The sequence below is a fragment of the Sphaeroforma arctica genome, assembly GCF_001186125.1.
Source record: "Sphaeroforma arctica JP610 unplaced genomic scaffold supercont1.722, whole genome shotgun sequence".
NCBI classification, from domain to species: Eukaryota; class Ichthyosporea; order Ichthyophonida; genus Sphaeroforma; species Sphaeroforma arctica.
Window position 1 is genome coordinate 20946 of NW_014039836.1, and position 15580 is coordinate 36525.

General features: G+C 46.1%; 3 protein-coding genes across 3 annotated transcripts in view; 2 read left to right on the plus strand and 1 right to left on the minus strand.

Annotated features, from left to right (window-relative positions):
- Positions 1 to 7348, plus strand: part of SARC_08234 (NAK protein kinase) — an 8209-nt gene extending 861 nt beyond the window's left edge. The window contains exons 2-10 of the mRNA XM_014297797.1: positions 130 to 355; positions 805 to 933; positions 1648 to 1745; positions 2624 to 2785; positions 3481 to 3637; positions 3810 to 4127; positions 4606 to 5033; positions 5651 to 5910; positions 6315 to 7348. Of these exons, the coding sequence (XP_014153272.1) occupies positions 130 to 355; positions 805 to 933; positions 1648 to 1745; positions 2624 to 2785; positions 3481 to 3637; positions 3810 to 4127; positions 4606 to 5033; positions 5651 to 5910; positions 6315 to 6447 (1911 nt within the window). The 3' untranslated portion in view covers positions 6448 to 7348. The remainder of the gene's footprint in view (positions 1 to 129; positions 356 to 804; positions 934 to 1647; positions 1746 to 2623; positions 2786 to 3480; positions 3638 to 3809; positions 4128 to 4605; positions 5034 to 5650; positions 5911 to 6314) is intronic.
- A 361-nt stretch (positions 7349 to 7709) lies between these two features.
- Positions 7710 to 8987, minus strand: SARC_08235 (hypothetical protein; the record flags this gene model as incomplete). The annotated part of the gene is made up of 1 exon (XM_014297798.1): positions 7710 to 8987. Exon 1 carries the CDS (start codon positions 8961 to 8963, stop codon positions 7710 to 7712), a length of 1254 nt encoding a protein of 417 aa, XP_014153273.1. The 5' UTR covers positions 8964 to 8987.
- Positions 8988 to 9782: 795 nt separating this feature from the next.
- Positions 9783 to 15494, plus strand: SARC_08236 (hypothetical protein; the record flags this gene model as incomplete). The annotated part of the gene is made up of 9 exons (XM_014297799.1): positions 9783 to 10238; positions 11382 to 11433; positions 11640 to 11846; positions 12239 to 12383; positions 13136 to 13315; positions 13676 to 13766; positions 14050 to 14110; positions 14617 to 14821; positions 15366 to 15494. The coding sequence occupies exons 1-9, from the start codon at positions 9950 to 9952 to the stop codon at positions 15492 to 15494; spliced, it is 1359 nt and encodes a 452-aa protein (XP_014153274.1). The 5' UTR covers positions 9783 to 9949.
- Between the last annotated feature and the right edge of the window lie 86 nt (positions 15495 to 15580).

Below are 15580 nucleotides of genomic sequence, written 5' to 3' on the forward strand. Positions count from 1 at the left end.
TCCGCACACAATCATCTGTACACGCTCAATCAGTGCTCTACACTCCATAGTGTAACACACGACTAAAACCACACACAATTTCAATACTGCCCATTAAATTATTACTGCACACACCTCTATTACGGGTAGGATGTCGTTGAGCGCGAGTTCTGTGGCCGTTCGGTAACTGTGGATTCGCTGACCGTGACCATTGACCGCCTTATAGCCGAGGGCGGGTACAGCTATGTGTTTGAGTGCCATGATGTGCGTACACGTACACCATACGCACTGAAACGGCTTGTGCTGCCTACGGATGATCAGAGTGAGATGGATGCGGAGGTGGCGGTGCTGAGTCGTCTGGGGACACGTGCAGCAGGTGAGATAATGCCTTCGCTAGCATATCTACTGGGGTATAACGTCACACGCACACACACGCACACACACACACACACATGTATATATGTATATATATATATAAAGAGTTAATGTTTTTATTTGTATATAGGTATTGATATGATACTTCTGTGTACATGCATTCTGTACAGTGCATCTCTTGTATATACTAAATGTCTTGTCTGATTGAGCACCCGTTCACACTTATCTATCTGACACGGATATGACATCGAAAGGAATTAACTAATAGACACCAGAATCACGAATTGTAGGCGGGTTTTGGCGCTATTCAGAGTGACAATCCAAATTCCAATAACCAATTCCTCTATTGTGCGTCTTGTAGGCATATCGCGCCTACATGTATCCATGCGTGTAGCTTAGCACTCTTTCCCTCGCCAAGAATTCAACCATGTCTTCTCGTTAGTCCACTAGGATCCAGTGGTGTGATCGAGTACTTTGGGAGTGCGCGAATACCGCTGAAAGGCCATGCCAACCAAATTGAGTGCTATCTTCTGATGCAGTACTGTCCGCGGGGCATCATCGGCTGTATGAGCGAAGGAAGTATGTCTGTTTTGCGCGCTAATTGCATGCCGAGTGTAAGGGTAAAGGCAGCCAGATATCTCTGTCAGGTTTTTGATTGCCTTCTTTTATGAACATAGGAAGTAGGTATGCTGTCCACGTGGCTTGTACCTGTTGTGTATTGACGAAACAAAGTAATTGTGCGTATTCCGACTAATCGTATACCGAGTGGGTGGATATAGAATGTAAGACGAAATGAAAAGCTAGTATCTACTGAATGAACAAAGAAAGTAAGTCTGCTGTGTACGCTAATTATGTAGCGGGTGTACGGCCAAAGTGCGCGAGTTAAGTTTTCACACTAATTATTATAGATTGTACGTATGTACAAATGAAGTACGTCTGCGTTGCAAGCTGTCAGATGTCGGCTTGTATGACCAAAAGGAATAGCTTTTGGTTCGCATTCTACGTATGTACTAACTCCCATGAACAAGAGAAGAAAGCCCGTCTGCTTTCCACGCAACTCAATTGGATGGGATAATCGCCACCTGCTGCTTCTGCTGCAGAGCTTTCAGAGAGCGATGCACCATGCGCTTCACATCCCATTGCTTGTTGCTTGCATCCCTACCGCATTAGTTTACCATCGATGTCCGATACCCAGCTCTGGTCTACCTGCACTGTTGATACCGGTATTGATACCGCTATACCAGCTGCATCTTCTCGAGATACTTTCTCATATCGTATCTCACATCTCCTCAGCACTGCAGATATCCTTTGTGCTCCAATGCATGGCGAGTATGTGTGTGGCCCTTGGTGCAATGCACAACCTAGACGCCCCGTACATCCATCGTGACATTGTATGTATGTGTATGTATGTGTGTGGATGGCCTATACCTTGTTCATCTTGTTGCGCCGAGATAGCAATATTCGTAAAACCCAATATCTTTCTGAGGACACCGAGTGCGAGCGACGCCGTGTCTGTGTGTACGCCCTTCGTCTGTGGAGCAATACCTGATCCGTGTTTATTTGCACTGGTTCAAACCGTTTGAATTCGGCACATAAAGCTGCAAGCGCTGTATATATTCAAATTGAATGAGTGTCCATAGGAACACGTCCTTTTGTCTTCTACAAGGCTTCGTCGATGCTGATAGTTCGGATGGTATCTGCAAAGCTCACACGCTCTCTGTCATCAGATCAATGTATATATATAGGTATTGCTCTGCAAAGCTCACACGCTCTCTATCATCAGGTCGTTGTATATGCAAGTATTGTGTTGGTGAAAGAAGATCGTGTGGCTTCACGCGCATCTAATCCCTGTAGTACTCACACACGTGTGCGTACAACTTCAAAGCTTGGTCTCTACTTGTAGTTCTTATCTCCTGTATAGCGATCACTATGGTTGCTCTCCTGCAAGTGGCCGGTTGGTTAGGAAGTATGCAATACCCTAGTATAGAATGAGGAGAATCAGCTTCCTGGTATCGTGGGTTGTTTCTAATTGTGTGGGTTTGGCCTGGGCGACTGGCAGGATCACATAGGCACACCCATATCCAACAGTTCCAGGCAATACATCTAACTCGTACGAACCACTAAGCACAGCAACTGAAAACTAACCACCTTGACAACGAGAGCAGTTTTCGACTGCGTTACTGCTTCGACATCGTGCAAGGTCGCCTAGGTAGGCTTATCCTATAATGCCAACATATGCATCTAACGTCTACGGATTACGTTATCACAGAAAGTGGAGAATATCCTTCTGGACCAAGAGAATAGATTCCGACTATGTGACTTCGGCTCAGCCACGTGTAGGGTTGCACTGGCCGGTGGGACTGGGGCGATCGCTGCGAGGACGCAGTTCTACGCCACTTCGCGCACAGACATCGAAGCCGACATCAGCAAGGTATGACAAGGGCGCCAGACCACCTGGTACTACTACAAGGATGTGTGTGTACGTCGTGAATATATAGCTGTCTATGGATGTACACAATTAGCACATCCTTGGTTCTCAGATCTATGGATTATCGTTCGTGGGTGTGTGATTTGCTCTTCGAGCACCGGACATGCTCACATACCCTACACTAGTATTTCTCTGTTTAAATCCCAGTTAGTATCCCATGTTTTATAAGACTGTCTTTCCTCGCACATCACAATACACATATCTGTCTAGATTGTCACTATCATCTCACATACTCTACTGCTATGTGCCGCTTTCCCCACACGTCACAATGCAAGCACCTCTCTCGACTGTCATTAGCATCTCATGTCTTCTACTGCTATGTATGGTTTTCCCCACACATCGCAATACAAGCGCCTCTCTAGACTGTCATTAGCATCTCATGTCTTCTACTGATATGGATTGCTTTCCCCACACATCGCAATACAAGCACCTCCCTAGACTGTCATTAGCATCTCATGTTTTCTACTGACATGGATGGCTTTCCCCACACATCGCAATACAAGCGCCTCTCTAGATTGTCATTAGCATCTCATGTTTTCTACTGATATGGATGGCTTTCCCCACACATCGCAATACAAGCGCCTCTCTAGATTGTCACTTCTACTGATATGGATGGCTTTACCCACCCATTACACCAGCACACAACCCCACAGTACCGCAGTCCAGAAATGGTCGATCTCTACAGTGGGCAGCCTATCAGTGAGAAGTGCGATGTGTGGGCCTTAGGCTGTGTTCTGTATAAGCTGCTTTACGGGGACACCCCTTTTGGGGATAGCACACTATCCATTATTTCAGGTAAATATGAACTTCAACTGTTGCGAGCGTTCACTGAATCAAAAATCATAAGTGCTTATGTCGTGATCTCACCAGCTTGCTAATTTTTTAAAATAACGATCGAAAATGAACGATTTTATAAAGAAGCGCACGCTATTCCTCACTGAAAGTAATATATCTCTTTTCGCCGCAGGCCATTTCAGCTTCCCACCGCAAACCAGCGCGACGACCACTACCCCTTCCCAGAAAGAGAAACTAGATCAAATTGTCGCATTTATGCTGAACTCCAATCCTAAAACTCGCCCGGATATATACGCGGTCTCCAACCGGATACACACTCTTTTGGGTAAAGCAAACCCGATTCGAAATACAAGGTTGCAGAAATTAGTAGAGATGTTCCCGGCAATTGATAAGAATAGGTTGAATCTGCAACTGATGCTCAGCCGGACGTTAGAATCCACTGTAAGCGCCTTACGCGGACCGTCACCGCAGCCTAGTCCAAACAGTCTGGGTATGTTCCAACCGAATGCTTATACTGATAACTTGACGTGTATAGACTATTATATTCGTTATACACTAGGACCCTGCATCTGCCAATCGAACTTACCGCTATTCATCTGATAGTACAATATGATAAGCACGCTTCGTTGTTGGAACATCACTTGGTATGAGTAGAAAAATAGAGTCATTGCAACGTACCGTGGTGTTCAGATATCTGCTACCCGTGTGTGTGAAACTCCTATTGATTTCCGGGTCTATCAATTATAGTTTCTTCTCATGAATTACTATCCACATCCACATCCCCTCCCCCCCACATACATACCAGGCTTGGCTCTGTACAAAACTTCGCTACATGTTATGTTCACGCACAATTCGTCACAATAACCTGATATAAACCTACATCGAAATCTGAATCCCCAGTCCAATTTCCCAGCCCATTTCCGTTTAGACATTCTACATCTGCATTCACCCCCCCCCGTCTCCCGCAGGCCTCGACAGTGGAGCTCAGCGCACACAAAGCGAACGGGTGCACTCCCTGTCCCCACAAGCGACACAGAGAGGGCAGCCACCGACACACGCGCGGACTCAGTCACACGCACCCACAAACACCCCTCGCGTCCATATACAACCAAACACATCGTCCGATGTACAGAGGTTCACCGGCGCGTCTCCGGGCCAGGTGGGGGGTGGGCCTCAGCCTCAGCCTCAGTTTCAGCCGATGTCTGGCGCAAGTTTGGGCGGGAACCTGTATGCCGCGGGGAATAATAGTAGTAATAGTAATAGTAGTAATGGTAGTAGCCGTACTGGGAGTCAGTTTAGCCACGAGGACTCCGCCAGAATGGGTCACCAGCGCACTCGTAGCACTCCGATGGCCAGGGCCTATGCTATGGGCCAGATGGGTGCTGCACTGCCGCAGGTGTGTTGGATTATAACAGTTTGGACTCACGCCTACGTCGGTTACTAAAAAAAGCTAGCTGCCATACGTATACGCCTATAAATATATACATACATATATACATACATACGTACATACATACGGAGTATGTAGGTAGATTTGTGCCTGCCTACGCGATAGGTAGTTGCGTATCCTAAAACAGGTACCTGACAAATAATATAGGTAGGTTTGTGTATATAATAAGAGATAGTTGTTCCGTGTTGGATTGCTTCGAGCTTTGGGAGGTGCTGCGGTGCTCTGTACACAGATACGCCAACGTTAGGCCACTCTCATAGCGCACTACATTCTCCCTTAGCCTGTAAACAGTCGGCCTATGAAACACTTCTGTTTTAACCTGCACCCGTATGTTACCGCCATTGCAGCTGTCAGATGCCCTCTCTGTGTCTTTTACATAGTATGTACACATCATAGATCAGTCTACAGTAAGCCTTCGCATAAGAGCGCTCCGATTCAATACCCATCCTCGAACTCAGCCGACCATCAGTGCTAGATGGTCTCCAGTCGCCATTCCGTCGAACATTGATATTTAACCTTACACGCAGCGCTAATATACAAATTGTCTTATTTTGAAACAACAGAGACCGTATTCGCCCCAAAACGCCTCACCCGGCGGCTTTCCGCCATCTCCGGGCCCACTATCATCAGTACCACAACACATGAGCTTGGGTCCAAATATGACTGTAAATACACAGCCAAACGCAGGTCTGGTCAGTCCTATATCACCATTGGCAGGTGCTGGTCCTATTTCACCAATGACAGGTGCAACGCCCACGACGCCAAATGGTGCACGAGAACGACCGAGGGCCAAACACAGGGTTAGCAATACGGTCGACTTCAGGTGGGTGTAGTTATACAGTTTCTGCTTGTATCTATACGGTGCGCATGTTGCAATGGTTGTGTGCTTCATATGCATACTCTATCTGCATATTCTACACGCTAATACTTGACTGGAAAGAAAATGGAGTATCGCAAGCTGTGGAGGTTATAAGACACCAGTGATAAATACATTAATCCCTTTCTTCGCCATCTGCAATGTTTATTAGTCGAAGAATCTAAGTGGACACAAATATATGTATAAATCTTCGTCAGACTCCATAGTATATATTGACTATTGTGTCGTTCACGTCGGACTTCTCCTGGGGCTCATATTTGCGGACACTCTCCTGTACTCCCATTGCTTGCTCCGTAAAATCCCGCTGAATTGCTAATCGATTCCACTTCAAACGCCCTCATGCAACCCAGGGTAACCCAATCGGCCGACTTTAACACCCCGCCTACGAACGATCCATTCGCACCGCCAGACCTAGCCAATTCACCATCGAATCTCTCCACTCGGCCCGCGCAGAGTGCTGCCTACGACCCCTTTGCTATATAGGACTACTGATTGTCAGCACCCTTCTTTTCTTGTCTTGTATGAAGTGTGCGTGCTGGAGTGGTAGCGTTGGCATGGATGTGCTGGATGTGATGTGTCTCGGTGGTCGGAAACGTCTATGCTGGCCAACGCCGTTCCCGGCCACCTGGGTACAGCTGTGTTGCCTGTTTGCTCCAATCATATGTAGTCCTATGTGGGCTATCCCGGATATGTGTGACGTACAGAGCTTCAACGGGACCACCCTGAAGTTGATGACTATACTGCGCACTATCACCTGCCCATGCGGTGTATTGTACTTACCTACCCTTGCAAGAGTCCTGGTAGCGTCTCAGAAGGAGGAGTATACTAAGGTGGTGTCTAACCCCTTTGTTGCAGTCCCAGCACAATAAGGCGCGTGTTGTCCAGCCCCACAGAGTACGCACTGGTGGCTGTAGCATCTTTGTTTCCTCCAATCAGAGCTCCAGTATCAAGATGGCAACCGCAACAGCCATCACTCTCTTCTAACAATACCACAACTCCAAGGCTGACGCGTGCCATAGTATGCACTAAGACTCGGATACGGATGATTTAGACTCGATGCCGGATAGCTGAAAGTTACTAGGATAGGGCAGGACGCAACGTTGTGCCTAGGCTGTTGCAACGTCTTCGAGAAGAAACGTATACACCACTACTCAAATAGCAGGATAGGGCAATGGTAGTACGATGTCTGGGCCTTCTCCATGGATACAATTAAATAGATTACGATGTACCTTCAGTGCACTCACAACAAACGAGTTAAACCAACTGACTTTATATGTGCGCAGTTGAATTTTGGAATAAACGTTGTGTATTGACGGAGACATAGAGGTTAAGCTTGTGAGGCTGCTGCGTTTGTTCGTCCCTACACAAGGAAACACTACTGGCCATTACGTTTGTGTGCTCAACTGCCCATTGGCGAAAGGATGGTACAGACGTGTACGTCTGTTCAGCTCGCAACAACAACTCGATGAACAATGCCACTCATTCACTGCCAGAAACTCTGATAGTATCGGAAGCTAATCTGGTTTGAACACTCTGATATAGCGGTCGAAGTAGCTTGGGAACCCATAACACACTAGACGCACTACCAGATCCAAGCGCAGTAGAGCGCATATCTGAGCTGCAGGCTGGTATATCAACACTTAACTGGCTTTCCGTCGCCTGTACACAAGACCCAGGACAGAGAAACTGGCTCACATCATATGGGCGTCGGCCCTTCGCTGTTGTTTGTATGCCGCTCTGTTCGTCTACCCTAATTTGAACTCCACATCAGTCCGCAAACCCAATTGGGCCAGTTCGTGCCATTTGTCGTCGGCACTGCCTGCGATACCCACTCTCCAAGGCATACCCCTCTTGTTTAAGAACCGAATCTGGGTCAAAAATGGACAGCCCTCTACAGTCTTTACCAGGGACCGTTTGTCCTTGAACAGTCCCACCGTGAGCCGAGTGAGGTGCGGAAACCTAAAGCAGAAGGTCGAGTCCTCCGGCATGGCTATCTCGAGCACTCTGAGATTGGGCAGAAAACACTCTTGCGGCAGCTCTGCGATGTTCAGTAACACTTCCAGATGGTCCGATCGGAAGCCAGGAGGGATTCTTGCTGTACGTAAGACTTTGTCGCTGATATTTACTAATCGTCGACACTGAGGAAATCCTTGTTTTAGCAAATCACAGCGCATATCTCGAATGGCGGTGTTCACTTCAGTGACGGTAGAGCTACCCACACCCTCAGCGATTCGAGCAGCATCAAACCTACGGAGTGATGGGCAACTCACTAAGGCCCTGGTATGCACGACCGTATTTACTTGGAGTCTGGTCAGACAAACACTCAAAAGTTCTTCGTCTAAATCCTGTTTGTGCAAGCGCAAATCAAGTAATTTCGGGCACCCGGTGATTAAACTCTGTACCGCTCCCGACTCCAGTATCCCTGCCTGCAAGCGCTTTAGACTGGGAGACGATATACAAGGTAGAGCCCTTGACATTACATTCAGACTCACCAGAGATGACAGTGATGCGCTCGATGGATAAACTGTCGACGTAGCATGTATAGTCAGCTCTGTTATATTCGGGTAGTAGAAGGTGACTAGTTCGTACAGCCGTTGACTCATACAACTGAGCTGGGGTGCTATTTGTATGTGTTTGAGGCCTGGAAGTATATCGCAAAGCCCTTCGACGAGGTCTTTATTGACATCCATCGACTTGTGAAACCGAAAGTCCCACTCCTCCAACATCGGGAACCTCGCTGCGAATGCGAACAGCTGTTCATTTGACTTCCTCCGGATGTACATGCGTTGTAGTAAATGCAGTCGCTTGCATAGGGTGGGATCACTTGCTACGCCATAGAAGGCTCTGCTAACCAGCTTGCACTGCAGTAGGGTGTCTAGGTTGAGCTCAGATAAGACTTTCAGGACTAGTTCGGTTGGCAATAGAACACCACTTAGCGGAATCGTGCTGGAATAACATATGTCTATGGTAGGACCACCCATAGGGCGGTTAACTGACATGGTGGCTTGTAGCTTAGATAGTATTATCTGGGTATGCGGTATCTGGGTATGCTCGTATCGAGGCCTCAAAGCCGATGTTAGGCCAGTCGAGTATAAATGATCAGAACCTGACGGGCCAGTTGGACTATGAGTAAGTATATGTACACTTCTATCACTAAAGTATATATGTACTTCTATCACTTCAATCGTACACAGGAGGTACTAACTACATATATGTATACTGTAAATAAGCACATAACTCATATTTATAAAAGCACACAAGTCATAAATCATATGTATAAATAAGCACATAACTCATATTGATAAATAAACATATAACTCATACTGCATGTCCGTCATTGGCGGGGCATGCAAGTGTGCACAACAACTATAGCCGGCATAGCCTTTACATAAGACCAAAAAAGTATATTTATATCGCCGCCCTATATCATATGATAGCACGAGCCATATTTTTATATTTTTTATAATAATAAATATGTGTACAGTACGCGTATGTGCTGTATCATGAATGTATTTCACATATTAGAAACCGCCAAATTTGAATTTGGCCAGTTGGGTTTTACTGGTTGGGTTGTGTATTGGGTTTTACGGACTGGGTTGGGTTGTGAAACATATCCCTGTGTAATAAGTGAGATCACAACTCCAGTCACTAGTCACCACTCACTCAATCACTATTGAAGTGTTGTGTATAGCGTACAGCTGTTAAAAAGCACACCCGAGCGGTCTGTGTATTCAGTTACTTGCGCACTAAATAAACTTCATCTGAAAGCAATTTGTTGCATTGTTAGGCAATTGTTAAAAAAACTGGAAGTATTTATTCGCGACATGCAAATGAGTAGACTATTCATAGACGGTCTATTTATTTAACCTACTTACATATCCGGCGTATATTCTATGTCTGCATTGTACATGCTTACTACAGTATAGAAGTATCTGCTGCGAGAAAAATATCTCCCAACATCGCTCTATCGAGTACTCCCGTTGCCATGGCTACCATCATTGAGAGCCGTGGGGACCGTTCTTGGGTGTATGAGGGGACAAATAACCAAAGCAAGAAGGGCCCCACAGGAACCACCAAAGATACTCGTGCACCTATTCGTGTGCACGCGACTGGTGATGCTCGGACAGCCTTGGACTTCTTAAAGAGTGCGTTTTTGCCTATCGGATACCCGGACAGTGTGAGCGACGACTACCTGGAATACCAGATATGGGATACCGGTCAAGCCTTTTGCAGCTCTATAAACAATATACTGAGCCATCATGCGCTATTGCAAGGTATTGTATGCGAATTTCAAGTCTTTTGCAGCTCTATAAACAATATACTGAGCCATCATGCACTATTGCAAGGTATTGTATGCGAATTTCAAGCCTTTTGCTGCTCTATAAACAATATACTGTGCCATCATGCACTATTGCAAGGTATTGTATGCCAATTGAATACCGCGAGTGGTGTTCTGGTATCTAGAACTCTTTATCAGACCTTGTGCTGATCTCCGTACAACGGATATACTTCGTCATCATGCGCGGTTGATAGGTATTTCGGGCGTTCGTTGGTACTACATATGAAGTTTATATTAGTGCGTGCTAGTTCTTAATGCGTTCATTGGTACTTTATCGTAGGTCTATAATAGTGAGTGCTTAGTTGAAAACCTGTATCCTGGTTTATTTCCATTTAAAAAGATTTCATCTGAAGTGTGCGTGTATATTCAAATTTTTCGGCAACAAGTGTATGGCAAAACAGATAGACGAGCATCATCGTTCAATCAAGCTCAATTCATCTTGATCGTTCGCACACACAAGTAGCCTACCATTCGCACACGCACCAACAACGCAGTAAATCACAATACCTGATAGATCGCATGCTTTGTAGTCTGCCACATAGTGTGACATTGTCTCCAAACGGGCGAGACTATTGCACCGTTCATTCAGTAACCTCTAGTGCACCGCTGGCTGGTCCTGTGGTCTGTTTTATATATTTTTGGTAGTACTATTCGAGCTATGCCTAAAAAAAATCAGTACGGGTTAGCCGGACAGTCTGCAAAGTAGTTGAGCAGGCTACTGTGATAGGTTTTATGAGCTCAGCTTGAGCCTTTGTAGATACGGCGACAACAGGACACATGTCGTCTCTATGCCTTGGGAGTTGTGTCTCGATAGTAAACATATCTCTAGCTGTTTGTTCGTATGTAGCACCTTGTCTACCCGATAGGGATAGTTCCTGAGCCTCCGGTCTGGGCGTTTCACGTGAAAAATAGGAGAAGAAGAAATATGATTAGACCATGCGGACGAACGCTCTTACCACTGCCACCTATTATATGTACGCATGCCTAAGCCTTCGAGCTTAACGAAGTCCATTCACTTTTCAAAACCGTATCATCTCATCCTCTAATATTCGAATCACTCCTATTTTCCGCATCGCAGGGTATGGCGTGGGCGATGCGAAGGCCACCGCCTCTGCTGCAATGATCACCTGGTATGCTAATGTGTGTGCATGTGATGATCACTTGGTATGCTATTGTGTGTGTATGGTTACGGGTGGGTCATTTTAACATTCTTTTCCCATATCCAACGCGCATATGGACACGAGTGTGTGTTCTCGTCCGTGCCAGTGTGTCGTGACATATGTATGTATATATATATATAACCTTTATGTGAGCACTCACCTCGCTGATGTTGCAGGATGCTGAGGGACGGTCTATCCATGATGGGAAGGATTCTCTTTGCCTACTCGTACGCCTCTACGCTTGATGCCGACTCCAAGTACTGGCGCTTAGTTGCGGATGTGCTGAATGATCTGGCTATTTGCATTGAAATAGCTGCACCCGCTGTGGGAGTGGCCACCATGTCACTCGCCGGTGGAGTGGATGGAGATGGTGATAAGGATGCGTATGTGCGTCTCATATACTACTTTCTGTTTTGGGCGGACTATGTCTGTGTACATAGGGATACTTTTATGTGCAGGGTTTGGTTTGGGCCTATTTTTCAGAGCGGTGAGGAGTGAGGCGGAACGGATGGTACAAAAAATTGAACACACGAGCATACATTACAACTCTGTTTGAAGCTCGCGGTTCTGCTTTGATCTGGCTTCACGACACACGCGAATGAAACCAGCCTATATACATGCACCATAACGTTGTGTCTACACCTGTACATAACGGTTGGTTAGGTCTATACAGTCAATAGGTGTGTGTAACATCGTATACTCCACCCATACCATCTCAGTATCACACACACAACCAAGTTATTCAATCTACGCCTGCGCTCTAAACCACCGGCAGATTCTGGGCTGTCGACGGGTTTGTGGTGTGTGCATGCGTAGGCTCTCTCATGAAAGCTATAGTAGGAGTGGCAGGCGGAGCTACTCGTGCGGCCCTCACACAGCACCAGGCTCTTACTAACAATGCCGCTGATGTGGCGGCAAAGGTATTGCTAGCCTCTGTTTCCGTTGCGTTTCGGTATCTCATTGGTTTGAGATTGTGTGTTACAAGCGGATGAGCTAATCCGTGAACGGATGGACTGGGGGGAAAGTTGACCGGGGGGGGGGGGGGGTTAGGATATACGTGCACGTGCATGATTTAGCAGTGTAAGTAGGAATGTGCACCTGACATGCTAACTTCATGCGTTTCAGCTGCATGGTATGCTAGAGCACCATGAACAGGTGTTGTGCCAGTCGTGTCTGTGCATTAGATCGTATCCTGTAGTTCAGGCTGGTCCACCCATGATCTATTCAGTAGTTCAGGATGGTCCACCTATGATCTATTCAGTAGTTCAGGATGATCCACCCATGATCTATTCGGTAGTTCAGGCTGGTCCACCCATGATCTATTCAAAGTTGGTGTTTACCCAGACCACTGCGGACAGGCGTAAGAAAGTCTTATCCGTGTGTTCTCTCTTAGTATCGGAAACTCAATACACAGAGAAGTCTCCCAATTGACACGGCTAGAGAAATTAGCATTGCGTGCCCCAGTTTGCCTGATTTGGTGCAGCCCCACAGGCTTTATACGTGTTGTGTATAAGTGTGGAGACCCTACGAATACGCACGCGTGACTATCAGCAGAGGAGTGTATGTATATGTGTGTGCGCTATATCACGTACCATTCCGAATCTACCCTTATCTTGCTTCTAACAAGTCTATGCAGTGATGAAGGTGCCATATCCCCCCACCCACACCACAGGACGGTAGTCAGGAGCAGATGGTGCAGCTAGTAGCCCTGGTCTTTGGAATGCTGCTGACACAGTACACAGACACACACCCCTACATCATCTGGCCGTCGTTTGCACTGCTCACAGTGGTGCATTTGTTGTGCAACTACAAGGCGGTCACATGCTTGGTCTACACGAGTCTAAACAGCGAGGTATGTTTGGTAATAGTGTGTACCGAATCCGAGGTATGGTTGGTAATAGTGTATAACAAACTACCAAACCCTGCGGTGGTATTTAGCGTGTTGTTGGGAGGGTTTTGGCTTCTACTGCTGGGCTTGTGAGAGACATGACTCAGGCCTGACCACAGTTGGTCTGCATTTTCAAATGATATCATGAGAGTTTTTGAGAATGTATCTAGTTCATTAGCAGTATGTTGTGAATCGTTCAACTATACCATTGCCATTGTACCTGTTTTCCCATTCACCTTCCACATACACGACGTGACTTTTTTTAATGTCGTTGCGTATCACAGTACGGTTACAAAAGGGTTTTCTTCTATCTAATCTTTATAGAGAGCGAAGATAGTCCTAAACAATTACCTCCAGCATGGGCGAGTTATAACACCCAAGCAAGTGGCCGATATTGAGCCTTTAATTCCGTCAGGTAAACAAATATAAATGTACGTATATAAATGTATGTATATAATTGAACATGCGTGAATACAAATTTCCGCCTGTGCATTGGACCATTGTTCGTGCCCATGAGAGTGTACGTTATCTATACTTCACCCGCATTCAATTTGCAGTACAATATCATCTGCGGTTATTTATGCCCTGTTTTGTAAACCCAGGCCTCTCATGCATGCATTAAAGCCTGAAGTACTCGTCACGCGCGCCGTGCCAAATTCATTCGCGAACCCAAGCTCCATCACCAATTGTTCCTGCAGGGTCTGTCTGTATGCGATTTGATATCAAATTAGGATGTAGCGTCGATCGCCTCCTATCCTGGTATGTGTCAGGATGTATTTCCAGTGAGAGCTCAGTCAGCCAGGTCATCGTATGACATAGTGAACATGCATTGGCTCTCCCATATCCAAACTTGAGTGCTGCAAAGTTCTCTGTGGCTTTGTATGCACAAGCTATCTGTAAATGTACGACTGTGTTTTTTCTTTTCTGGGCTGCGTTGAGTAGCTTTCTGACCATAGTACTAGAAAATGAGTTTTCCTGTCTCGTTCAGCTTGGGCAAACTAGCCCATCTGAGTGCCTTGATGTCTTCACTTGTTCAAATCACTTGCGACAGTGACTGTACTGCTCATTACGCGCATTGGTGAGCACGAATACCATTCCGCCATCACACATGTGATGGACTAGGCACTGAGTGCTGCATGTTCGGTACTTTCTTGAGATATCTGTATATGTCTTTGCTCAAGTATTTAAGGCTGTGTAATCTCCCATCACACCGCACCTGTGAACCTGACACGTGCTCACACATACTCGACATCTCGCCCACACAGTGACAGCAATCGATGCACAGACACTCGTGACAAGAATAACACCTCGCCTGAGCGAGCCCTGAAGTGGAACACTCAGTACGGCTACAGTATTGGTTTCTCATACGATGGCTCTAGTGCAGGTGGAACCATCGCGGTCGGCTTGGAGAAGGGTATAGTGTCTCAAACACTAACGCGAGCGTTTCTGCATGCGTGCTTGCTAGCTTTGGTAGGTCTCTTGGTTGGCGTACCGCATGTCGATGTGCTGAATTTAAGGATACTACTCGGGGATCTGCGTGAGTACATAGTTCTTCCAGTACAGCAAGGTCTAAGAAGACCTTGAGTGCGTAGACACCGCATTCTATAAACTAAGGTTGCATATATATATGCTTATATATATTTATATATATTCATATATATATATATATATATATGTGTGTGTGTGTGTGTGTGTGCGTATCAGGAGTATCTGGACATCTCTTGGGCACGGCAATGTTGACAGGGATGTATGTAGCCAGCATAACAGCCGAGGAATTGCTTTATTCTACGAGGAGAAGCTCAGTTGGGCTACGTGAGTACTGTACAGTACATCATAGACACTGTGTTCTTTTCGTGCTATGGGTGTATTTGCAACCAACCTCTGTTGGTATGTTTGGTTCAATGTGGTGTAACTCTCGTGCAGTTATACTACACCGCGTTTTTTCTAGCGTTCTAGGTCTATCTCTGAGTAGGAGTACTCACCTTCCTCTACACGTATACCACAAACCGAACAGTGGTTTAGTGCCCCGGACGCAAGAGAGAGAGAAGGCGAAAGCAGCTTCGAGCAGAAATTCTTAAAGATATTGAAGGTCACATCGGCACACGAAGGTACTAAGCGGAACGCTTACGATGCGACTATGTAGATATATATATATATCCATATAGTTGCTACGATAAAGTTGTCTGATATGCTCTACTGATGGGTATCACTTTCCAGAGCCGATGTGAA